The sequence below is a fragment of the Vulpes lagopus genome, chromosome 10, assembly GCF_018345385.1.
Source record: "Vulpes lagopus strain Blue_001 chromosome 10, ASM1834538v1, whole genome shotgun sequence".
NCBI classification, from domain to species: domain Eukaryota; kingdom Metazoa; phylum Chordata; class Mammalia; order Carnivora; family Canidae; genus Vulpes; species Vulpes lagopus.
In genome coordinates this window covers 6786582-6812944 of record NC_054833.1, presented here as the reverse complement: position 1 = coordinate 6812944, position 26363 = coordinate 6786582, and the positions used below count along the sequence as shown (strand labels likewise).

The window sequence follows — 26363 nt, the reverse complement described above, 5'->3', positions numbered from 1 at the left end:
GTCGTGGTTTGATGGAGAAAGAAGGCTTTCAGCAGAAGCAACAGTGTATCTGAAGAAAAGCATGCATGCTTAAGGGCACCAGAAAGGGAGAGGAATGCCAAGTAGTGTGTCCTGACCCCTGACCGGAGTGTAATGCGTAGGGGTTAGGTTTAAGAGGTGTGGTTTGCAGCAATGCTCATGAATGATAAACAGGGTAGTGTGAGGGGAGAAAAGTTTGCATTCCATGTAATGCTTAGATCAGACCCCATAGGACATGGAAAAAGACAGTGGAGAGTTGTATAACCTGAAAAAGTGGCAATTAGAAGCCATATGATCTAGTGGTTGCTTCTATATGCTCTGTATTCATTATTTTCTTGTACGTTATTTATACCGATCTTTTTTCTTACTTTAAGTGAGATTTATTGAGCTATAATAAAGAAATTTATCTTTGATGGATTTTGACAGATGTATACTGTTGGATAAGCACAACTAAGATATAATTAAGATACAGAACATTTCCATTACACCAGAAAGTTCCCTTGTGTCTTTTTAGTGGTCAACCCCCCTCCCAACACCAGCCCCCCTCCCCCACCAAATACACATACCCACCGTCCTTGGCAACTGTTCTTCTGATTTCTGCCCTTATAGTTTTGCCATTTTCAGAATGTCCTGGAAATGGAATTATATGTTACTTTATTTCTTTTTCACTTAGCATTGATGCATTCAGTATTCATCCATGTTGTTGTGATTATTGATAGTTTGTTACTGTTTATTGTCTAGAATTATTTCACTTTAGGGATAGAGCACAGTTTATCTGTTCACAAGTTGATAGAAATTTGTGTTGTTTACAGTTTGGGGGCCCTTAAGAATCAAGCTCCTATAAGCATTCATGTGTAAATCTTTGTGTGGGTACATGTCTGCACTCTATTGGGTCAATGCCCAGGAGTGATACTGCCTCTAGTCATATGGTAAACATCTGCTCAACCTTGTAAAAAATTGCCAAAATATTTTTCAGGACTGCTATACCATTTTGTTTTGCAGTTACTTTGCATCCTCACCTAAAGTTGGTACTGCTGGTATTCTAATCTTAGCAATTGTACTAGGTGTGTAGCGGTATCTCTTTGGGGCTTTTAATTTGCTTTTCTCTGTTGACTCATGATATTCAGTGTATTTTCATATGATTATTTGCCATTGATATATCTTTGGCAAAGTGTTCAAATCTTTTACCACCTTCCCCTCTATTTTGGTGATGTTAAGAAACTGTTTCTTTTTTTTTTTTTTTTTTTTATGATAGTCATACAGAGAGAAAGAGAGAGGCAGAGACACAGGCAGAGGGAGAAGCAGGCTCCATGCACCGGGAGCCTGATGTGGGATTCGATCCCGGGTCTCCAGGATCGCGCCCTGGGCCGAAGGCAGGCGCCAAACCGCTGCGCCACCCAGGGATCCCAAGAAACTGTTTCTTAGGAGACTGTGCGCGCGCGCGCGCGCACACACACACACACTTCTTAGGACATAAGAAAGTTGATAAATTGGACTTCATCAAAATTCAATATTTTCGCTCCTCAGAAAATACTATTAAGGAAATGAAAAGGCAAGCCATAGACTGGGGGAAAAGAGTTGTAAAACATATCTCCTAAACAGTTTACATCCGGAATATGTGAAGGACTCCTATATCTGAACAGTAGAAAATCAACCTATTTTAACATAGGGGAAAGATTTGTCTGTCTTTTTATCATTTTTCATTGCCTTTAAAATTTTTGATATATTAGAAACTTGGAAATTTGGGGCAGGGGATGAGTTGGTAATGAGATTCTTCTGTGGTTTCAAAACTTTAAATTTATATTCCCAGGATCTCAGAACAGGTCTGATAAAGTACGCATTTAAACCTTTAAAGCTTTTTTTTTTTTTTTTTTTTTTTTTTTTAAGGTATGAAAAGGATTAATTCAACTTTTCAGTTTATTTGCACTTATTCTGATGGACACTCCTTTAGAGCCAGGGACTTGGTTTATTATTATTTTACATTTTTAGATATTTTGCACTACTTTCAGTGCTAAGTACAGTGTCTGGCTCAATAAATATTTTTTGAATGAATGTTAAATATAAGGTATGCATTTAACTTAATTTTTTCCATATTCTCTTTTTCCCATAGCACTTGGTTTTAAACTTTTCCTGTTTCATGGTGCTGATGCTGTCATATGTTGGTTTCTTAATTAACACATCAGTTTTGTATGCCACATAACGAATTGCCACAAATATAGTTGCTTATATACAATACACAATAAATACTCGGTGTGTATTTATTCTTTTTCAATTCTGGAGACCAGAAGTTGGATATGAGTTTTATTAGACTAAAATCAAGGTGTTGACAGGGCTGCATTCTTTCCTGGAGGCTCTGAGAGTCTTTTTTGTTGCCTTTTGCAGCTTTTTGAGGCCACACACATTCCATTGACTTGGGTCCCATTCTTGTTTTAAGCCAGCAGTGCCCTCTCTCTCTGACCTCTTTATCAATGTCTCTCTTTCTATCCCAGGTGGGTAAGACCCTCACCTTTTAAGGACTCATGTGAATAGATGGGCCCATCTAGAGAATCCAGGCTAATCTCATCACATCTGTGAGGTCTGTTTGCCAGGGAACCATATAGGTTCTAGGGCTTAGGACTTGAACATCCTGCCTGTGACAGCGTTATTTATTAGTTGATGTTTTATATCTGTAATGTGTATTTGTGATTTGGTTCTGTTATTACTCTTTTTAACTTTAGTATCAGATCACTTTAAAGTCATTTTTTTAACTCTGTAATAATACTCTATTATTGAATATGATTATAGTATTCTAATGTGTCTCTATACAATTGTGCTTAGTATATTGAGTTTTGTTATAATTGCTGAAAGTTGTTTTTTTCCACTACAGAAAGTTTTATAGGTATCTTAATTGGATTTAAGAGGAAGAAGTTTCTGGTACCGATACTGTTTGCTTGGCATCCATCTAGTCTGGCTTATCTGTCAATTAGTAAATCTTACCTCTTAACCGAGTGTTAGTCACTGGCTGGTACCATTCAGATAGAAAATATGCTTTTAGTGATGTGTAGAATGTGCTGCCATATAATTTTTGATGAAAGGGCTATTTCTACTACAGGGGAAGAATTTTTCTCAATGGAGAGATGAAAGAAAATAAAACTGTACTGAGAAATGAGAAAGTTTTGTTCAAGAAGTTAAACCACATGTAGCAACCGCTATTCTTCTGTGTACCTCATGAGCAAACTTGTTCATAGGCTTGTGAATTCAGTGTTTTTTCTAGTAGGGTTAGCTTAGTGACTACTGTGGACTTCCCCAAATTTTAGAGATTTGGACATTGAGCTCTTTTACAATACCATATGTAGACGTAGGGACTTTCCTTAACAGCCAAGAGAAAAATTTTTAGAGAGAAAAATGTGTTTTTGTTTTGTTTGTTTTTTTACAGAGAAGTCAATATTGAACTTTAACCTACCAAATGCCGATTATTGAATTAAACTCCCATTAACATAAAAGTGAAAAGTTTGGACTTATATTTGATGGAAAGGCTTTTTATAATATAGTTCTTAACAGACATAGAAAGTTTTTTTTAAAGGTTGATAGAATCTTTAGGTGGTTTTGAAGTTTTCGTCTGAAATTTCTTAATTAGAATGGTAATAACCGATTGTCCTGTTTTATTTTTTTGTTTTGTTTTGTTTTGTTTTGTTTTTACATACAATCCAAATTAAGAGAGCCTATGAGAGAATTCTTTTGGATCTGTGTTAATATGTACCTATAATGTATTAACCTCTCTTTTAATAGGATTTGAGGTGTCTTGGGATAAAATCTATAAATAGTAAAACCACAGCCAGATCCGTGCAAGTATAAAAAGACTCACTAAATAACAGAGGAATGTAGGAAAAAAATAATCTTTGTACATTTTCAGTAGAATTACGCTGAATTAGCCTGAGTGATGCTGTTGAAATAGTTCTGTTCACCCCACAGTGACTTTCTTGTACAAGTGGAATTGAATCTAATAGGAGTAGTATGATGTCTCCCCTCATCTTCCTCCTTTAACTGACCTTCTTCTTTCCCTTTGCTCTGCCCTTCACTCACCACCATTTCCATCTCAGCCCAGAGGTTCACATTGATGCATCTGTCGTAGGGTTTACCTGGAGGTGCACCTGGATCCCTGTGGCAAAATTGCCCTCTCTACCTCTGGCCACTCCCAGATTTTATTTTTTTCATAGCCTCTGTCATGACGAGAAATGAACATTTTCAGTTGTTTATGTGATTTGCCCCCTTCCCTCATTAGAATGTAAGGCCCATGAAGTGGGGAATTTGTATTTTCTGCCATTAAATCCCCAGAATAGTGCTTTGTTGGTGCATAAGAGATTTTTGTCGAGTGAATGCATGCATACTAGTGGTGATTTGTGGGGCAAAGCTTGGGGGAACAGTTGTTACTGGGGTCTCTTGAGAGTCCAGGTTTAGTCAGATAACATTCTGTGATCATTAGGTAATAACCTCCATGTGTATAGGAAAAGGAAAACTCATGAAATGTGCCATCCACATGCCATTCCTCCATAAGATCTATTAAAAAATCTTTGGCAAGACTTTAGCTGGATATCCTTATTGCCTTGGTTCTCTTAGCCTCGGAAATAACAATAGTATCCACTGCCTAGGAATGTCATGAGGATTAAATGTAATAATGCATGTGATGTGTTAGCACAGAGCCTGGGACATAGTAATTGCTCAAAAAATGTCAGCCATTACTGTGTTATTAGTAGTCATTAACTTATCTAGCTGGTTGTCCAAGAAAAAAAAAATGATACTTCCAAATGGATCCCAAAGCAGAACTTCTGGACTGCAGAACAATATCAGCTTACTCCCTAACTGGACTTTTTTTTTTTAGCCTCATTGTCCAATTTGTGTCTGAGGTGTGTATACGTTTCCTAGAGCTGCCATAACAAATTGCCACAAACTGCGTGGCTCTCTTAGCCATATTGTAAACCTGTGCTTTCTGGTATGGCTGCCAGTAGCCGCATGTGACTTTAAATTAATTAAAGTTAGTTTCTCATTCACAGTAGTCACATTTCAAGTACATGGTAACTGCATGGGGCCTGGGGCTGCCATGCTGGAAGGCCCAGCATATGACATTTCCATCATGGCAGAATGTTCTGTTGGGTGAGATAGCTCTAAACCATTAGGAAATTCCAGAAGAGCACTTTTATTTGCTTTAGGTGACTTGGTACAGGTTTGTTTCTTCAGTGTGTGTTCAGTTATAAATTTGGAGTGGCTCATAATAGCTGAATAAAATATTTTTATGGATTTCTTTTAAAAGTTCTGCGGCAGAGTGACTCATTAATGTTATTTATGAATTGTTTGTTCACTAACTCCTTTCTGCATTGTTGAGGACATATGGAGTCAGTAATAGAACATACTGCATGTCTTTTTAATTTTTTTTTCTGTATATTTATAACTAAGTGCCTGAAGGACACAAGATACTATTTTATTTGTTTTATTTGAATTATATGCCAGAAACTAAGCTCTTGTGTGTTCAGGGCTACAATTTATAGTATTAATTAAGAACAGCTTTCCTTTTCTCTCCAGAATGAATTCAATATATTCTTCATTACTGTGTATGAATCTTGAGTTTGTTCTCTTGTGATTGTTTTTTCTTCTCCCCCTGCCTCCCACATGTTCTCCTTTTGCCTTCTAACTCCCCTCTTCCAATAACCCCCTCTCCCCTGGCTCTTTTCTCCCTTCCTTCTCTGCTTGCATTTCTTTCTTTTTCTCCCACCACTTCCTCAGATATCCTTCTCACTAGAAATGGAAACAGCACAATATTTTCTTTAAGTCATTCACTGAACTTTCCCCTTGAGTGTTTGTAATCAAATGCTGTTTTTTTTTTCTTTGTCATAATATTTGGTACACCCTTCTTTTTAAAGTCCTTAGAGGTCCTCCACACCACCATCTGGTGATTAAATTATGTGTAGGGAGCATTGATTTTTCTGCTGTAAAGCAAATGTCATCAAGTACTTAAAAAATTAGAATTTATTTTTAGCTGCATACTTTCAAGCGTGTCCATCAGCATAAAGAAAAATCTCTTTATTTCTTTAACACATATATGCATGCACACACACATTTTTAAACTTTTATTTTGACATAATTTCCTGCTCACAGGAAAGTTGCAAACAAAAGGAATTGCCATATACCCTTTACCCAGAGTCCTCAAATGTTAGTATTTTACCAAACTTGCTTATTCCATATATATATAAAGAATTATATATATATATATATATATATATATATATATAATACACACACACACATATATACATGATGAATATGCATATATTTCAAAAACAAGGATGTTTTCCTATACTACTATAGTATAATAATAAAAATCAGAAAATTAACATAGATACACTGACATAAGTTAGTACACAGACCTTATTCAGCTCTTGCTAGTTGTCCTAATAATGTCCTTTAGAGGGATATTAAAAACCCAGATGCAAAGTTGGGTGCAGTTGTCAGGTTTCTTTAGGCTTCAGTAATTTGAAATATTTCCTCAGATTTTCCTTGAGTTTCATGACCTTGGCATTAGAACATTTGGCCACCTTCAACCTATATTATTATTAATTTTTTTAAAAAAGATTTATTTATTTATTTGAAAGAGAGTTGGGGATGAAGGCCCAGAGGGAGGGAGTCTGAAGCAGATTCAAATCTGAGCATGGAGTCTGACCTGAGTCTCTATCTCACGACCCTGAGATCATGATCTGAGCTAAAACCAAGAGTCAGGTGGCCCATATTATTATTATTTTTGTAATAACAACTTTTTTGAGGCATAATTGACACACTGTGCAGTGCTTTCATAGAACATGTATAATTTAATGGTTTTTAATATATTCAGAATTTTGCCACAATCACCACAATCAATTTTAGAATTTTTTCATTCCTCCAGGAAGAAATCAGCACTCTGGCAGTTTCTCTCATTTCTCTTACTGCCATCCATAGACAGTCACTAATCTACTTTGTCATTGAAGATTGAACCATTCTGGCCATTTCATATACATGGACTCATACAATTTTTGCCCTTTTTTGTCTAGCTTCTTTCAGTTAGCTTGATGTTTTAGCATTTAGGAGTCCTCCCTTTATCTATGGGGGATGTGTTCTAAGATCCCCAGTGTACACTAGAAACTGGATTGTACTGAACCCTATGTATACTGTGTTTTTTCTTACATGTACATACCTGTGCTAAAGTTTAATTTATATATTGGTATAACAAGAGATTAACCACAATTACTACTAATAAAAAAGAACAATTATAATCATGTGCTATAATAAAAGTATAATGCAAGGTAATGTATTAAGTAATATAGTATATGAGTGTGGTCTCCCTCAGAATATAATGTCCTGTGGTCATCCTACTGTACTCATCCTTCTAATTGTGATGATGTGACATGGTAAAATGCCTACTTGATGAGATGAAGTGAGTTAAATGATATAGGCACTGTGATCTAGCATTAGGTTCCTACTGACCTTCAGATGATATGTCATAGAGAGCACCATCTGTTTCTGGCTTGCAGGTAAATGAAACCATGGATAAGGGGGGACTACTGTATATCATGTTCCCCTTTATGGTGTAATGATATTTCATTATATGGATATGCCACTTTTTTTTTAATTCATCAGTTAATGAGACTTCAGTTGGTTCTACCTTTTACTTATGTTGAATAATGCTGCTATGAAGATTTGTGTATGAGTTTTTGTGTAGACATATGTTTTTATTTCTCTTGGGTGTATACTTAGGATTGGAATTATTAGATTATATTATAACTCTGTTGAACTATTTGAGGCTCTGACAGACTATTTCCAAAGCAACTGCACCATTTTACTACATCCCCACTAGCAATGTGGGAGGGTTCCAGCTTCTATCTTTGCCAACACTTGTTATTATCTGTCTTTTTGATTATAGCTATCCTAGTAGGTATGAAGTAGTATCTCATTATGGTAAAATACATATAACATAAAAGTTACTGTTTTGATTCATTTTAGGTGTATATTTTAGTGGCTTTAAGTGCATTCACCCTATTGTGCAACCATCACCACCATTCGCCTCCAGGGTGTTTTTATTTTTCCAAACTGAAAATCTAGACCCATTAAACAATAGCTCCCCATTCCTCCATTGTGATTTTGATTTGCATCCCCTGATTGGCTAAGGATTTTGAACATTTTTTCATATGCTCATGGGCCACTTGTATGTCTTCCTTGGAGAAGTGTCTATTAAAATCTTTTGCCTATTTTTATTTTTTTAAAAAGATTTTATTTATCAGAGAGAGGGAGTGTGAGCAAAGAAGGGACAGAGGCAAAAGGACAAGGAGAAAGAGAATCTCATGAAGAGTCCATGCTAAGCCTGGAACCCAATGCGGGGCTTGATCTCATGACCCTGAAATCATGACTTGAGCTGATATCAAGAGTCAGACACTTTACTGACTGAGTTGCCCAGGTGCCCCTGCTCATTTTTATTTTATTGTTTTTTTAAGGTATGCACCATGCCCAGCATGGAGCCGAGTGCAGGGCTTGAACTCATTACCTGGAGATCATGACCTGAGCTGAAATCAAGAGTCAGACACTTAACTGACTGAGCCATTCATTTTTGCCCATTTTTCAATGGTTTATTTGTCTTTTTTGTAATTGAGTTGAAGGAGTCCCTTATACATTTTAGATATTAATCTGAATCATGTATTTATGATTTGCAAAAATGTTCCCCCAGTTTCTGTGTTGTCTTGCTACTTTCTTGATGGTGTCCTTTGATGTATCAAGACGGCTTAATTTTAATGGTGTTCAGTTTATCTTTTTTCTTTTGTTATTCATGTTTTTGGTGTAATATCTAAAACATCACTGTCTAACCTAAGGTTCACCTCCATTCATGGCTATGTTTTCTTCTACGAATATTGTAGTTTTACCTTACCCTAAATTTTTAAATTTTTTAACTATTCCAACAAGTTAGATTTTGACTCTTCTCTAGGGATACTGCTTCTTACGAGCTATAAGACTGGGTGCAATGATCCTTTTGAGCTATTAGACCCCCAGCTGCATAGAAAAGCTTTCATGTTTTTGTTTCACCATTTGATTTTCTTGTATTATACTACTTTTATTCTCTGTCTTGTATCCTCAGCTGATATCTTGGTCATCCCATTCACTGGGAAATTTGATCAACTCTTCCTTTCTTGTCCTACCCATGTCTCCTTCCTTCAGCTCATCTGTCTGTAAGAGTAGTCTCTATTTGGTGTCAGTGTTTTCTTAGTTATGATTCATTACTACTGAACTCATTGCTTCCTCTGAGTTCATTGATTCCCACATTGCTAAATCAGGCATAGACATTCCAGTCTTTATGGTAACTTATAAGCTCTGTAGCATTTAAGTCTGTTGGGTACTTTCCTCCTCTTTGAACTCTATTATTTTGGCTTTGATCACATTCTATAAGGAAGCCAAATTCATTCTCTTCATAAAGCCAGAACCTAGTGGTTCCAGTGAGGTAGGTTTGTTTGGGACGTAAGATCTAACAGAGGCTACTTTGCCTTTGACAATTTCTCAGTAATTATTGCAACTACTACCATTATGCTGGGCTGAGTGGTCAGAGGCAGAACCTAATCGAAGTGTGTTCTAAGAAGTCTATCCTTATTTCCCATAAGGTACTGAGGCCAAAGGAATATAAATATGTATATTTTAAGTATTTATATTTTCAAGATTTTATTTATTCATGAGAGACCCACAGAGAGAGGTAGAGTCATAGGCAGTAGGAGAAGCAGGCTCTCTGTGGGGAACCTGATGTGGGACTTGGGATCAGGACCTGAGCCAAAGGCAGATGCTCAACCACCAAGCTACCCAGGGGCCCCGCCAAAGAAATATTTAAAAGGGATTTGCTATTGCGGTTTTATTAAAGTCTTTTAAAAAGGTTCTTGCTCAGTTGAGTTCATTGCATCATTGTTGTATAAAAATGAAAGATTAAAAATAACATAAGGGTCCATTAGTTGGGGAATGGGTGAATGCATTATGGTACATCTATACATGAATACTAGGCAGTCAGGAAAATAAATGAAGTAGACCTATATGTACTGATGGTATATAGAAAAAAAATAAAGAAGCAGGTCTGTCATTTTCTCTCTTCTGTTTCCTAATATTTATCTCATAATTTATAAGAAAAAGAACAGATCTATATATAAATGTTCTGCTTTGGAAAATGTCTTGGGGGGATCCCTGGGTGGCGCAGCGGTTTAGCGCCTGCCTTTGGCCCAGGGTGTGATCCTGGAGACCCGGGATCGAATCCCATGTTGGGCTCCCGGTGCATGGAGCCTGCTTCTCCCTCTGCCTGTGTCTCTGCCTCTCTCTCTCTCTCACTGTGTGCCTTTCATAAGTAAATTTTAAAAAAAAAATTAAAAAAATTTTTAAAAAAAGGAAAATGTCTTGGTATCTATTAGGCTGTAATGAATGATATCTTAGGAATGGAAGTGGAGGATGTAGGATAATACAGGTTACTTTATTTCCTTTTTATATTTCTAATTTATTTAAATTTTTTCAAAGAGCATGTATTCTATAATAAAGCAATCATTTGAAGATTTTAAGGTATAAGTAATATCGACTTATGACTCTCTCTTTTTTTTTTTTTTTTTACTTTCTCTCTTCACTTAGCTTCTTGCACTATAATCTTTTTACATTTCCATCTACACCCTAGCCACACTAACTCAGTCTTATTAATGGGTTTCTGCTATCTTAATCCGGCTTATCTCTCAAGAGTCACCTTTCTTCCCTTGATAGCATTCCTGGATCATTCAGTCACAATTTATTTGTTACCTTTTCTCTGTGTTCCTATGGTACCATGGGCAGTCTCCCTTAGTCACTTGTGTCTAGGGTAGGAGCTATTATTATTTGACTTTGTATTCTATTGACCTGAGCACAGTGCCCAGTACATGGTAGACATCCATAAAAGGGGGTTTCAGTTAGAATAAGACAGCATAGTATTTGGGATAGATCTCCTTAATACCAGTATCCTTTGTGTAGGTTGTCATCTTCTGCCATTTTTCTTGAAGAATGAAGAGAATGTGTGTGTGAAGAGACATGTTTTAATTAAACATCACTTTATATCTCAGGATGTGTTAAGTTTATGTTGATAGGCTATGCTAACAGAACTCCAGGCAGTTTATTTAAATGTATTATGATTTCTTCAGTTATCATTGGAGGACAGGAGGGAGGTAATTTCATACTTCACTGTAACACAAAACATTAGTACAGAATATTTTTTATAATATCTCCAAATGCAAATGCATTAATTAAAGACAACCTATATTCATGTGCTTAGAAAATGTGATACACTGACTCAAGCAGAAAGGTAAACACAAGTTAATGTTTCTTATCCATGTAAATTGCTTGTCTAATGTAATTTGTTTTCTTTTTAGGTTCAACAGATAGATCGAGTGGTAGAAGTTGTGGAGGAAACAATTAAAGGTAATTGCTGAAAGTAGGATAAGCAGATGTATATGGTACTCTGCCCTTCATTATCCGCAGTTTTGCTTTCTGGATAGAGTTAGCCACAGTCAGCCGATGTCCAGAAGCAGATGATTGTCCTTCTAACTTATGTCAGAAGGTCAATAGTAGCCTGACCCTACATCACAGTGTCTATCTCTTCACCTCGCTTCCTGTCATATCATCACAAGAAGAAGAAGGATGAATACAGGACAATAAGACACTTTGAGAGAAAGAGAGACAACATTCACATAACTTTTATTGCAATCTATGGTTGTAATTTTTCTATTTTATTATTAGTTATTGTTGTTAACCTCTTTCTGGGCGTAATTTATAAATTAAACTTCATTGTAGCTATGTATGTTTAGGGAAAAACACAGTACATAAAGGGTTTGGTACTATCCCTGCATACTTTCAGGTATCCCCTGGGGGGTCTTGGACTGTATCCCTTGGCTGATAAGACAGAGGAACTACTGTGTTGTTTGAACTGTATTATTAAAGTATCAGTTAATATTTACTTACATATAAAAGTGTAACATTTTGTCCTTGACTGATTCATGCATTGTCCAGTCTAATATAGGGGGTATATATCTGATTGGCTTATAAATGAGTCAGATCATAGTCCTTTTTTTAAATCTCATTTTTATTTTTGTATGAAATAGATTTCATTTGCATTTCAGATCAGAAAGACATAACCAGTTTTAAAATAAGGAAATGAGGGCAGCCCGGTTGGCTCAGCGGTTTAGCGTCGCCTTCAGCCCAGGGTGTGATCCTGGAGACCTGGGATCGAGTCCCATGTCGGGCTCCCTGCATGGAGCCTGCTTCTTCCTCTGCCTGTGTCTCTGCCTCTCTCTCTCTGTGTCTCTCATGAATAAATAAAATTTAAGAAAGAAAGAAAGAAAGAGAGAGAGAAAGAAAGAAAGAAAGAAAGAAAGAAAGAAAGAAAGAAAGAAAAAAGAAAAGAAAGAAATGAGGGACACCTGGGTAACTCATTTGGTTAAGTATCCAACTCTTCATATCAGCTCAGGTCTTGATTTCACAGTTTTGAATTTGAGCCTAATGTTGGGTTCCATGCTGGGTGTGGAGCCAACTTAAAAAAAAAAAGGTAATGATTTTACTTATGTGTATTTTTAGCAGTTTTATTGAGATATAGTTGACGTTATTTGCATGTTTTCATGTCACCTAATTAGTTGCAGTTACCCTTTTTAAAAATACTTAATTTTTTTTTTTAAAGTAATCTATATACCCAGCACGGGGCTCAAGTTCACAACGAAATCAAGAGTTGCACGCTTTTTCAGCTGAGCCAGCCAGGTGCCCCTAAAAGTACTTTTAAAAGTAGTATTCAATTTTGATATTCTCCTGTGTATAATTTCTGTAGTTACACTAGAGAATAGAACTATGCTTTGTTTCATTAGCTGTGGTGTTTTGAACCATATTCTTATTGAAGTCACTGAGAAATAAATTATCCTCAGTTCTGTGGTTTAATTTTTAAATACTCATAGTCTGTTTTCCTCTGTTAGATTAGTACAAATAAAAACCAGTAATGTAATAATGAAATATTACATGAATTAAGCTTCTCACTTAAAATTTTAATCATTTTCTTATATGTGGGCATTGTGTGTCTAAAAAAAGGAAAACAGACTACTTTCACCAAGTTGGGATTTTTAACCACATACTTTTCCTGCTGACTGTGTCCACTGATCTTCCACATGCTGTTTATTCATTTATTTTGACTCCTTGATTTATTAGCTGGCCATGGATTATGAGAATTAGACTATACCTCAGTCTTCTTTGAAACTCAAAATAAAATGAAATACCATGATTAAAAACTTAAAGCAGTGATAATTTTGAATAGTTTGTTAAACTATATGCCTGAGTCCCCATCTTGGAGAATGTAGAAGTGCTGGCATTAATTGTGCAGTTTGGGTATAATAGGCACTATGTCAAAGCCTTTCCCCTGGATCATATCATTTAATCTTCACAACAGTATTGTGAAGTGAAGTGTGGGTATAAATATTTTCCTCATTTTTCAGGTGAGGAAGCTGGGACACAGGTGTGCACAGCTAGTGAGTGGCAGGGTTGGGATTCATATCCAGGCAGGCCTGCTTCAATGCCTGTGCTCTTAAGTTTGATACTGCATTTACACAACTCTGCTGTGACTTCTCTGATCTCTCCCACTTGAGAAACATTGTTAGTGGTTGACTGAGTTTCTGAAAGTAGTGCTTCAGGATGCTTGAAGTTTTGTTGCTTTATTCATCTTAAGTACCAGCCACATACTAGTCACTCAGTATGTACATATTTTTTAAATTAATGGTGATAAAGATAGCACAAGAGAAAATATAGGTGACCTGGGCTATGGTAATGACTTCTTAGATGTAACACCAAAGCCTTGATCTATGAAAGAAATAATTGACAAGCTATACGTCATTAAAATTAAAAACTTCTCTGCAAAAAGGACTCTCAAGAGAGTGAAAAGACAAGACACAGACTGCGAGAAAATGTTTGTAAAAGATGTGTTTGGTGAAGGACTATTATCCTAAATGTATAAAGAACTCTTAAAACTCAACAATAAGAAAGTAAACAACCCAATTAAAAAATGGACCAAATACCTCATCAGACATCTCACCAAAGAAGATATATAGATGGAAAATAAGCATATGAAAAGATGTTCTACCTCATGTCGGTGAGGAAATGCCATTAAAATGAGATACTACTACACACTTATATTTATGGCTAAAATCTGGATCACTGACAACCCGAAATGTTGGTGAGGATGTGGGGAAACAGGAAATTTCATTTATTGCTGGTAGTAGTGTGAAATGGTACAACCATTTTGGAGAACAGTTTGGCAGTTTCTTATAATATACTTTTACCATATGATCTAGTGTCCACTCTCCTTGGCGTATACCCAAAGGAGCTGAATATTTTTGTTCACACAAAAATCTACATACAGATGTTTGTAGCACCTTTATTCATAATTGCCAAAAGCATAATTACCAAGATGTCCTTCGGTAGGTAAATGGATAAACTAGTTTGTATAGGCAATGGAATATTGTTCAGTGCTGAAAAGAAATGAGATATCAAGTCATGAAAAGACCTAAAAGAAACTTAAATGCACATTACCAAGTGAAAGAAGTCAATCAGAAATGGCTACATACTGTGATTCCAACTCTGTGACTTCTACAAAGGCAAAACCATGGAGACAGTAAAATGATCAGTGTTGCCAGTGTTGGGGCAGGGGGAGAAAGATTATTGGACAGATTATAAGGGAATGTTTTAGGTTGGTGATATTCTTCTATAGATACTATAATGGTGGATACACGTCATTACAGATTTTCCCAAGCCCATAGAATGTTCGGCACCATGAGTGAATTGTAATATGGTCTCGGGGTGCTGGTGATGTTTCGGTGTAGGTTTTTTGATGTAACAAATGTATGACTGGTGGAGGATGATAATAGGGACAACAAGGGTGAGGGTGGCATATGGGAACTTGTACTTTTCTGCTCAATATTGCTATGAACCTAAACCTGATCTAAAAAATAAAGTCTATTAAATAACAACATATAGTAATATTGTGCTCTGAAGGCTACCAAATGGCTTCTAGAAATATAATTTCTATAGGAAATCATAGAAGGTAAAGGCAAACTATGTTTTTCTATACTGAAAATACTTCTGACACCAAATGTATAGGTTTTCTATACAAAGCAATTTTTAAAATTTAAACGTCACAAATAAGATTTTTTGTTGGTTACCATTAAATATCTGAATTTTAAACAGATGTTTGAACTAATGGCTCATATTCATCAGTTTGTTCAACTTTAGCACGGGTCTAGCTTTTTCAGATACTGCCTTCACCATGAAGCTTAATGAGCTTTCCCAGTTCAAACTGGGCTTCTTCAACTTTTTTACTTTTCTAACCAAGACATCATGGAGTGGATAAATTGATTGGCAGGCCTTTACTGTGTCTTTTCCAGTGCTGTCTGGAATCCGTTTATTGACTCCTCCTTTCAAGTCATTTATACATCTTGGGTCATGATATCCATAATCTTTTTCTGATTTTGGCAGACCTGATGGTGCTGAGTGTAAGAGGTCTTCTGAATGTGACTGCTGTATTTTTAAGTAAAATCAACACAAAATAGACGAAGCAAATAAGCATTGATAGTCTTGATATCAGCATGAGCTTCAATCCTGGTCTGTCATTTTTGACCGTGGAGCACATTTTGTCACTGATAAGATCCATCCCATGGAAATTACTAGGCAGCCAGTTTTGCCCTGAATATCCTCAATAGTTAGTGTGGATTTTCTAAATGCAACTGCTTCATCATGCAGATCAGCAAGGCTCACTTCAAAAACACAGCCCTTGAGGCCATCACATACCAGTTTGGTTCCTTGAGATCTCGTGACTAGTGTTTTTTCCCAATATTTCTTATATTGAATATCACTGGTGCTTTCACATTATACCAGTTTTTCTCAGAAAGTGGATCAACCACTTTCTTCTTGCCTCCCTTTTTGCTGCCTTTCATAAGGTGTTTGTTCTTTCCAGCCACCATAGCGCTGCTCAGAGAGCAAGCAAGCAGATTTGACACTAACTCACTGGAGTTTGCACAGACTTCATAGGTTAAAGACTCAATTCCATTACAATTCCCACCACTTTGGATGCCAGCTGCAAGTCCAGACTGTCACTAGCTATCACTTGGGTTCTCATGACCCCCTACTTAGGTTTGATAATTTGCTAGAGTACTTGTAGAACTCAGGAAAACTGGTTTATTATAAAGATCATAACTCAGGAACATCCAAATGGAAGAAATGCTCAGGGCAAGCTATGTGGTAATGGAAGTGGAGCTTCCACATCCTGCCTCTCTGGGTATACCACCCTCTCAGCACCTCAGTATGTTTACCAACCTGGAAGCTCCATCATTTAGGATTTTTAATGGAGTCTACATTACATAGGCATGGTTGATGAAATCATTGGCCATTGATGGTTGAACTCCCAAAGGTTGGGATCTGGTCTGAAAGATCCAACCCTCTAATTACATAATTGGTTCCTTTGGCAACCAGCCTTCATCCTCTAAGAGTTACTTCATTAGCATAAATTCTGATATGGTTGAAAGGAGCTTATGGTGAGAATGCTCCTCACACCCTTATCATTCAGGGAATTAAACGAGTGTTAGGGGCCCTATATTAGGAACTGAGGATGAAGATCAGTTATATATTTCCTGTATATCACAGCATCACCAAAGGCCTATCACCTCCAGCTTGAGTCGACTGGGGATGGCTTCTCACTGAAGAGTTTTCGCTTCAATGGATTTATTGGGGGAGATTGAAATTGGATTTAATTTGAGATTCCACAGTGAAAGATGAGTTGAAGATGTAGTTGATGGGGATGTTCATTGGCAGATTGGCTTGAGGGTGGCAAGGCTGATGAATTAAGTATTAGTAATGCAACAGGAGAACTTTAGAAATGGAAGAAATAATTTTGGTAGATGCTTTTAGTTGCAAACAAGGAAGCTGAGCTAGGGAAGCGGTCAAATGACTCATCTGAAAGCTCCTGGCTAATGAAGGTCTGGGCTGTCCATGAACTTCTGTTCTTCACTTTCTATTGCCAATATTTCATTTAGAAAGCACAAGTTAGTGAAATAATGTGGCATTTGTAGCAGCTAATTAGTTCTTGGTTGACTTTCAGCAGGTTGCTTTTCTGAGGCTCAGTTTTCTTAGTGCTAAGTCGAGAGGATTAAATGCATATGACTTTCGAGCTACCTAGGACATAACTACAGGATCAATTTTTGTTACTGTTCATTTCTTACTATCTCCTTAATACCTACACTGCTGGAATAATCTGACTGCTGGAAGTGACTCTCCTTCCCATCTGACTATGTATGCTGCTACCATTATCCTAGGATTATTTTACACTCTTGCATGTGTATCTTCAGTGGTTGCCAATTACTTACCAAACTAAATTGTGACTTTAGTGTTGATTTTAATGATCCTTTCCTCCATCCTGTCATTTTCACTTTTTCTTCCATTGATTCCATATGTATATCTTTTGTCCCAGGCAGATGTACTATTTGATGTTTCTTGTGTGGTATTTGCAGCTTGCTTTATGTTCATCTGAGCATCCTGCACATTAATGGACATCCGCCTTCTGTTTACCCTTACGGACCCATTCTCTACCTTGATGTGTGTCCATGGAGGCTGACCTGTGTGTATTGCGTAGGATTCTTGCTTTTTGGTGCCTGGTTAGATTTTTCCAGCTGGAGTTTAGAGGTGTGACTTGAGTGTGAGATAGGAATATTTGTTACCCTTTCTCACTTTTTCCTTCCCTGTTTCTGCTCGTTTTGTGCTTCTGTCAGCGACAACGACAGATCCTGTCAGATGGCCCACTCTATTCATCTGTTTCTCCAGGTTCTTCTAACTGTTCCCTTCCTTTGCTTTTTCAGGCCCAGGGGTGGAAACAGCACCCCATTGTTGCTAGCCTGAGAGTATTGCATTGTCTCTTGTTGGTTTTCCTACCCTTGCCAAACATTAGTAAATAGTCCCTTTATTAAAACCTCTTCAATTATGCAGTGTGCCATCTGCTTTGCTGGGACCCTGATTTGATAAATGCTCCGTGGAGAAGCAAGTCTTTGCCCAGAAGGGCCAGATGGAATACAGCCTGACAAGAGGATTTTGCCACAACTGTCTTGTTTCCACATTTGATTCCTGTTGGGCCCTCTTCATATGTCTTCCTTGAAGGGGGTTTGGACATACAGCTTCTGCCACAGCCTGTTTACATTTTGATTATGATATACCAAGTAATGTTTTAAGAATGTATTAATATGCTACATTGATGCCTAAAGCATTTAACTATTCTAATGACCATAAAACCATATAAAGCATATTCCATTTGTGTCTGTCTTGGTGGGAACAAAATGGAAAGTTCCAAGTTATTCTGAATGAATCCTCCCTATTTTAATAGTGCCCTGAAAATTCCCTTCATTTATAGCATTTGCTTTAGGAAAGAACAGATTATAATGAATTTAGGATTTTCTTGTGTATCATCTTGGTAATTCAGCAACACATATAACTGATTCTGAGGAAAGAAGTATAGGGTTTAAAGGATTTATATTTCTTTTTTTCTTTTAAAACATTCATGTACCTTAGGCTTGGTTTACTTAGTCATTAAAACTTTTTTTTTGTATGAAGGTAATATAAATTTGTATTTCTTCTGATACATGTATATTATGTCCTCTGAACACACACAAAAATCCTTTAAAAAATTCTTGTCTTTGTAAAAATAGTCTTCTGGATAACAAGACAAATTATTGCAGGTAAATATTGCCTATTGAAATTAGAAAGATGTTTTTACTATTAAGTCATATTTCTTCCTCAGTCAACCTCTAATAAAAGAAGTCTCCATTGTTATTAATATGTTTGCTGGTATTTCATTCAGTCTAATTCCAAATGCCTCCAGTGTCGGTAATTCAAGACTTTCCCAATATGGCACAATCTGCAAGTTTAATTGATTTTCCGTTTCCCTTAACTTCTCAGTAATTGATGCAATCTTGGATTAGACTGACTAAATTCCCAGGATGCTTCACCAAATAGCTCTTTCTTTTTTTTTTTTTTTTTTTTTTTAATTAACTTTTATTGGTGTTTAATTTACCAACATACAGAAAAACACCCAGTGCTCATCCCGTCAAGTGTCCACCTCAGTGCCCGTCACCCATTCCCCTCCACCACCCGCCCTCCTCCCCTTCCACCACCCCTAGTTCGTTTCCCCGAGTTAGGAGTCTTTATGTTCTGTCTCCCTTCCTGATATTTCCCAACATTTCTTTTCCCTTCCTTTATATTCCCTTTCACTATTATTCATATTCCCCAAATGAATGAGAACATACACTGTTTGTCCTTCTCCGATTGACTTATTTCACTCAGCATAATACCCTCCAGTTCCATCCACGTTGAAGCAAATGGTGGGTATTTGTCGTTTCTAATTGCTGAGTAATATTCCATTGTATACATAAACCACATCTTCTTTATCCATTCATCTTTCGATGGACACCGAGGCTCCTTCCACAGTTTGGCTATTGTGGCCATTGCTGATAGAAACATCGGGGTGCAGGTGTCCCGACGTTTCATTGCATCTGAATCTTTGGGGTAAATCCCCAACAGTGCAATTGCTGGGTCGTAGGGCAGGTCTATTTTTAACTCTTTGAGGAACCTCCACACAGTTTTCCAGAGTGGCTGCACCAGTTCACATTCCCACCAACAGTGTAAGAGGGTTCCCTTTTCTCCGCATCCTCTCCAACATTTGTTGTTTCCTGCCTTGTTAATTTTCCCCATTCTCACTGGTGTGAGGTGGTATCTCATTGTGGTTTTGATTTGTATTTCCCTGATGGCAAGTGATGCAGAGCATTTTCTCATGTGCATGTTGGCCATGTCCATGTCTTCCTCTGTGAGATTTCTCTTCATGTCTTTTGCCCATTTCATGATTGGATTGTTTGTTTCTTTGGTGTTGAGTTTAATAAGTTCTTTATAGATTTTGGAAACTAGCCCTTTATCTGATATGTCATTTGCAAATATCTTCTCCCATTCTGTAGGTTGTCTTTTAGTTTTGTTGACTGTATCCTTTGCTGTGCAAAAGCTTCTTATCTTGATGAAGTCCCAATAGTTCATTTTTGCTTTTGTTTCTTTTGCCTTCGTGGATGTATCTTGCAAGAAGTTACTGTGGCCAAGTTCAAAAAGGGTGTTGCCTGTGTTCTCCTCTAGGATTTTGATGGAATCTTGTCTCACATTTAGATCTCTCATCCATTTTGAGTTTATCTTTGTGTATGGTGAAAGAGAGTGGTCCAGTTTCATTCTTCTGCATGTGGATGTCCAATTTTCCCAGCACCATTTATTGAAGAGACTGTCTTCCAATGGATAGTCTTTCCTCCTTTATCGAATATTAGATGGCCGTACATTTCAGGGTCCACTTCTGGGTTCTCTATTCTGTTCCATTGATCTATGTGTCTGTTTTTGTGCCAGTACCACACTGTCTTGATGACCACAGCTTTGTAATACAACCTGAAATCTGGCATTGTGATGCCCCCAGCTAAGGTTTTCTTTTTTAAAATTCCCCTGGCTATTCGGGGTCTTTTCTGATTCCACACAAATCTTAAAATAATTTGTTCTAACTCTCTGAAGAAAGTCCATGGTATTTTGATAGGGATTGCATTAAACGTATAAATTGCCCTGGGTAACATTGACATTTTTACAATATTAATTCTGCCAATCCATGAGCATGGAATATTTTTCCATCTCTTTGTGTCTTCCTCAATTTCTTTCAGAAGTGTTCTATAGTTTTTAGGGTATAGATCTTTTACCTCTTTGGTTAGGTTTATTCCTAGGTATCTTATGCTTTTGGGTGCAATTGTAAATGGGATTGACTCCTTAATTTCTCTTTCTTCAGTCTCATTGTTAGTGTATAGAAATGCCATTGATTTCTGGGCATTGATTTTGTATCCTGCCACGCTACCAAATTGCTGTATGAGTTCTAGCAATCTGGGGGTGGAGGCTTTTGGGTTTTCTATGTAGAGTATCATGTCATCGGCGAAGAGGGAGAGTTTGACTTCTTCTTTGCCAATTTGAATGCCTTTAATGTCTTTTTGTTGTCTGATTGCTGAGGCGAGGACTTCCAGAACTATGTTGAACAGCAGTGGTGAGAGTGGACATCCCTGTCTTGTTCCTGATCTTAGGGGAAAGGCTCCCAGTGCTTCCCCATTGAGAATGATATTTGCTTTGGGCTTTTCGTAGATGGCTTTTAAGATGTCGAGGAAAGTTCCCTCTATCCCAACACTCTGAAGGGTTTTGATCAGGAATGGATGCTGTATTTTGTCAAATGCTTTCTCTGCATCTAATGAGAGTATCATATGGTTCTTGGTTTTTCTCTTGCTGATATGATGAATCACATTGATGGTTTTACGAGTGTTGAACCAGCCTTGTGTCCCAGGGATAAATCCTACTTGGTCATGGTGAATAATTTTCTTAATGTGTTGTTGGATCCTATTGGCTAGTATCTTGTTGAGAATTTTTGCATCCATGTTCATCAGGGATATTGGTCTGTAATTCTCCTTTTTGGTGGGGTCTTTGTCTGGTTTCGGAATTAAGGTGATGCTGTCCTCATAGAACGAATTTGGAAGTACTCCATCTCTTTCTATCTTTCCAAACAGCTTTAGTAGAATAGGTATGATTTCTTCTTTAAACGTTTGATAGAATTCCCCTGGGAAGCCATCTGGCCCTGGACTCTTGTGTCTTGGGAGGTTTTTGATGACTGCTTCAATTTCCTCCCTGGTTATTGGCCTGTTCAGGTTTTCTATTTCTTCCTGCTCCAGTTTTGGTAGTTTGTGGCTTTCCAGGAATGCGTCCATTTCTTCTAGATTTCCTAATTTATTGGCGTACAGCTGTTCATAATATGTTTTTAAAATCGTTTGTATTTCCTTGGTGTTGGTAGTGATGTCCCCTTTCTCATTCATGATTTTATTAATTTGAGTCTTCTCTCTCTTCTTTTTAATAAGGTTGGCTAATGGTTTATCTATCTTATTAATTCTTTCAAAGAACCAACTCTTGGTTCTGTTGATCTGTTCCACAGTTCTTTTGGTCTCGATATCATTGAGTTCTGCTCGAATTTTAATTAACTCTCTTCTTCTGCTGGGGGTGGGGTCTATTTGTTGCTTTTTCTCTAGTTCCTTTATGTGTAAGGTTAGCTTTTGAATTTGAGATCTTTCCAGTTTTTGAATGTATGCTTGTATTGCGATGTATTTCCCCCTCAGGACTGCTTTTGCTGCATCCCAAAGATTTTGAACGGTTGTATCTTCATTTTCATTAGTTTCCATGAATCTTTTTAATTCTTCCTTAATTTCCTGGTTGACCTTTTCATCTTTTAGCAGGATGGTCCTTAACCTCCACGTGTTTGTGGTCCTTCCATATTTCTTGTTGTGATTAAGTTCTAATTTCAAGGCATTATGGTCTGAGAATATACAGGGGACTATCCCGATCTTTTGGTATCGGTTCAGACCCGATTTGTGACCCAGTATGTGGTCTATTCTGGAGAAAGTTCCATGTGCACTTGAGAAGAATGTGTATTCAGTTGAGTTTGGATGTAAAGTTCTGTAGATATCTGTGAAATCCATCTGGTCCAGTGTATCATTTAAAGCTCTCATTTCTTTGGAGATGTTGTGCTTAGAAGACCTATCCAGGGTAGAAAGAGCTAGATTGAAGTCACCAAGTATAAGTGTATTATTATCAAGGTATTTCTTGAGTTTGGTTATTAATTGGTTTAAATATTTGGCAGCTCCCACATTCGGGGCATATATATTGAGGATTGTTAAGTCCTCTTGTTGGATAGATCCTTTGAGTATGAGATAGTGTCCCTCTTCATCTCTCACTATAGTCTTCGGGGTAAATTTTAATTTATCTGATATAAGGATGGCAACCCCTGCTTTCTTTTGAGGACCATTTGAATGGTAAATGGTTCTCCAACCTTTTATTTTCAGGTTGTAGGTGTCCTTCTGTCTAAAATGAGTCTCTTGTAGACAGCAAATAGAAGGGTCCTGCTTTTTTATCCAGTCTGAAACCCTGCGCCTTTTGATGGGGTCATTAAGCCCGTTCACATTCAGAGTTACTATTGATAGATATGAGTTTAGTGTCAACATATCTATTCAGTCCTTGTTTTTGTGGATTGTTCCACTGAACTTCTTCTTAAAGGGGAATTTTAAGAGTCCCCCTTAAAATTTCTTGCAGAGCTGGTTTGGAGGTCACATATTCTTTCAGTTCCTGCCTGTCTTGGAAGCTCTTTATCTCTCCTTCCATTTTGAATGAGAGCCTTGCGGGGTAAAGTATTCTTGGTTGCATGTTCTTTTCATTTAGGACCCTGAATATATCCTGCCAGCCCTTTCTGGCCTGCCAGGTCTCTGTGGAGAGGTCTGCTGTTACCCTAATATTCCTCCCCATAAAGGTCAGGGACTTTTTTTCTCTTGCTGCTTTAAGGATCTTCTCCTTATCTTTGGAATTTGCAAGCTTCACTATTAAATGTCGAGGTGTTGAACGGTTTTTGTTGATTTTAGGGGGGGATCTCTCTATTTCCTGGATCTGAATGCCTGTTTCCCTTCCCAGATTCGGAAAGTTTTCAGCTAGGATTTGTTCAAATACATATTCTGGCCCTCTGTCCCTTTCCGCGCCCTCGGGAACCCCAATTAAACGTAGGTTTTTCTTCCTCAGGCTATCATTTATTTCCCTTAATCTATCCTCATGGTCTTTTAATTGCCTGTCTCTTTTTTCCTCAGTTTCCCTCTTTGCCATCAACTTGTCTTCTATGTCACTCACTCGTTCTTCCACCTCGTCAAGCCTCGTCGTTAGGACTTCTAGCTTGGATTGCATCTCATTTAATTGATTTTTAATTTCTGCCTGATTAGATCTAAATTCTGCAGTCATGAAGTCTCTTGAGTCCTTTATGGTTTTTTCTAGAGCCACCAGTAGCTGTAAAATAGTGCTTCTGAATTGGCTTTCTGACATTGAATTGTAATCCATATTTTGTAACTCTGTGGGAGAGTGGGCTGTTTCTGATTCTTTTTTTTGAGGGGTTTTCCTTCTAGTCATTTTGCTCAGTGCAGAGTGGCCAAAAACAAGTTGTATTGGGAAAAGGAGAAAAAGAGAGAGAAGGAAAGAAAAGAGAAAAAGAAAAAAGAGAAAGAAGAAAAAAATAGGGGAAAAAGAGAAGAAAAAGAAAGAAAAAGAAAGAAAGGAGAAAAAAGAAAAAAGGGGGGGTGGGGGAAGCAATCAGAAATCAAGAAGAAAGAGAGAAAAAAAAGCACAAAACAAAACAAAAGAAAAGAAAAACAAAAACAAAAACAAAAAAAACAAAAAACAAAAAAAACCACGGGGGAGTATCTTCCGATTCTGTGTAGTTTAAGTCCCTTGATTTCCCTTGGAACTGGTCCGTGTCGCTGGTCTTCTGGGGGAGGGGCCTGCTGTGCTGATTCTCAGGTGTGAGCACTTGGGGGAGCTGCTCTGCCCCTGCCTGGTGCAGGGCTCGGTGGGGGTTGTTCACCCCGTGAGGCCCCGGGAGGAAGCCACAGTGGCGGGGGCAGCTCTGGGAACCTGGATTCAGCCCCCGCAGTAGCTCCGGGGCTCTCCTTCTGCAGGGCCTGGGGGCTCCGGGGCGGGGCCGCTGATCTGCTCAGTTCCAGGCAGGAGCGTCCTTGCTGTCCTGGGCCCTCCCGGCCTCTGCCTGTCCCGGGGGAGGCCGGATCCTGGGCTGTGTCCCGGCGCCCTGTGCTCCGGAGCCTGCGCTGTTGGATTCGCGCTCCCGGCGGTGCAGTCCCCTCCGCGGAGCCGCCGCCCGAGCCCCTCTGAGCTGTTCCCGGAGCCGCGCAGCCCCCTCCGCGCGGAGCTTCTTCCTCTGCGCGAGCCGCCGCCGCTGAGCTGTTCCCGGAGCCGCGCAGCCCCCTCCGCGGAGCCGCCGCCCGAGCCCCTCCGAGCTGTTCCCGGAGCCGCGCAGCCCCCTCCGCGCGGAGCTTCTTCCTCCGCCCGAGCCGCCGCCGCTGAGCTGTTCCCGGAGCCCCGCAGCCCCCTCCGCGGAGCCGCCGCCCGAGCCCCTCCGAGCTGCTCCGGGTCCCGCCGAGCGCTGCAGCCCTTAGGGAGCTCGGCGCACTCTCCCGGGGCGCAGTTCCTCTGTTACTGTCCCAGGGAGCCCGAGGGCATCCCCGCCTTTCTGGGGATCCTGCTCCAATTCCCCGGAGGCCTTTCCGCGGGGAAGGTTGGTGCAGCTCCTGCTTCTCCGGGCCGGGGCTCTCCTGTCCTGGGGACACTCGCCCCGGCCTCAGCCCGGCTCCTCGCGGGGCCCCTCCCCCTTGGAGGCCTTTTGTTTCTTTATTTCTTTTTCCCCGTCTTCCTACCTTGATAGAAGCGCGAACTCTTCTCACTGTAGCGTTCCAGCTGGTCTCTCTTTAAATCTCAGGCCGAATTCATAGGTTTTCAGGATGATTGGATGGTTTTCTAGGTAATTTGCTGAGGACAGGTGACCTGGAGACCCTACTCCTCCGCCATCTTGCCCCTCCCCCCAAATAGCTCTTTCTTATTTAACACATTGCTATTCATCTTTACTCTGTCAGATTTTGTGCTTTGCATTTGATACAAATTCAGAGTGTAAAGTTTTTGTGAATTGAGACTGGAAGGCAAAACAACCAAGCGTGGTTTTTTTAAGTGTCAATAATTCAACAACCTCCCTAAAGTCCTATGGAGATTTACTTGAGGATGGTTTCCAAACTTAATGAGTAAGTGAATTGAACTTGGATATGTAACATGGTCCATCTGGGATGGTACTGGACCAGGAAAGCCCATCTACTTTTTCAGGTTTGTTTTTCCATAAAATAATTTTATTGATTTTTAAAGTATGATTTGAAGGGACACTTCTCTGCATCCTCTCAATATGTGTAATCTCTGACAAAGTTACTATATAGTCTGAATATAGTGGAAGGTGTTGCACATTGATTTTACATATTGGGAATACTTCCCAGTTTCACTGGTGTAATTAACTAAGTGATGACTTCTATCTTGTAATAACTAAAGAAGCCAGGAATTTATTGCTGTGATTTATTTAGTTTTTTTTCCTAATGAGCCTGTTGTTTTTAAGTTTATGTACCATGTTAATATGTGATTATAGTGTTGCAACCATTGTGTTTTGCCACCTTCCTAATAAATATGTCAGTTTGTCTTTTCCTCTTTTTCCTCTCTCTCCCCTCCGGAAGGTTCCCCCAGATTAGTAGTAGGATTTTAATGTATTTGTCTTCTCTACTTCAGTATACATTATTTCTAGAATGAATTTTTTTTAATCCATTGTACCTTTCATTTTGTCTAAT

The 26363-nt window shown here is 38.5% G+C and overlaps 1 protein-coding gene and 1 pseudogene across 4 annotated transcripts in view; one reads left to right on the top strand and one right to left on the bottom strand.

Moving 5' to 3' along the window:
• The window catches only part of CDKAL1 (CDK5 regulatory subunit associated protein 1 like 1), a 647296-nt gene that overhangs the window by 178792 nt on the left and 442141 nt on the right, over nucleotides 1-26363 (top strand). For all 4 annotated transcript variants that reach the window (XM_041769778.1, XM_041769777.1, XM_041769775.1 and 1 more), the window contains one exon: nucleotides 11424-11472. In XM_041769778.1, coding sequence (XP_041625712.1) covers nucleotides 11424-11472 — 49 coding nt within the window. The remainder of the gene's footprint in view (nucleotides 1-11423; nucleotides 11473-26363) is intronic.
• LOC121499276 lies at nucleotides 15507-16040 on the bottom strand (annotated as a pseudogene).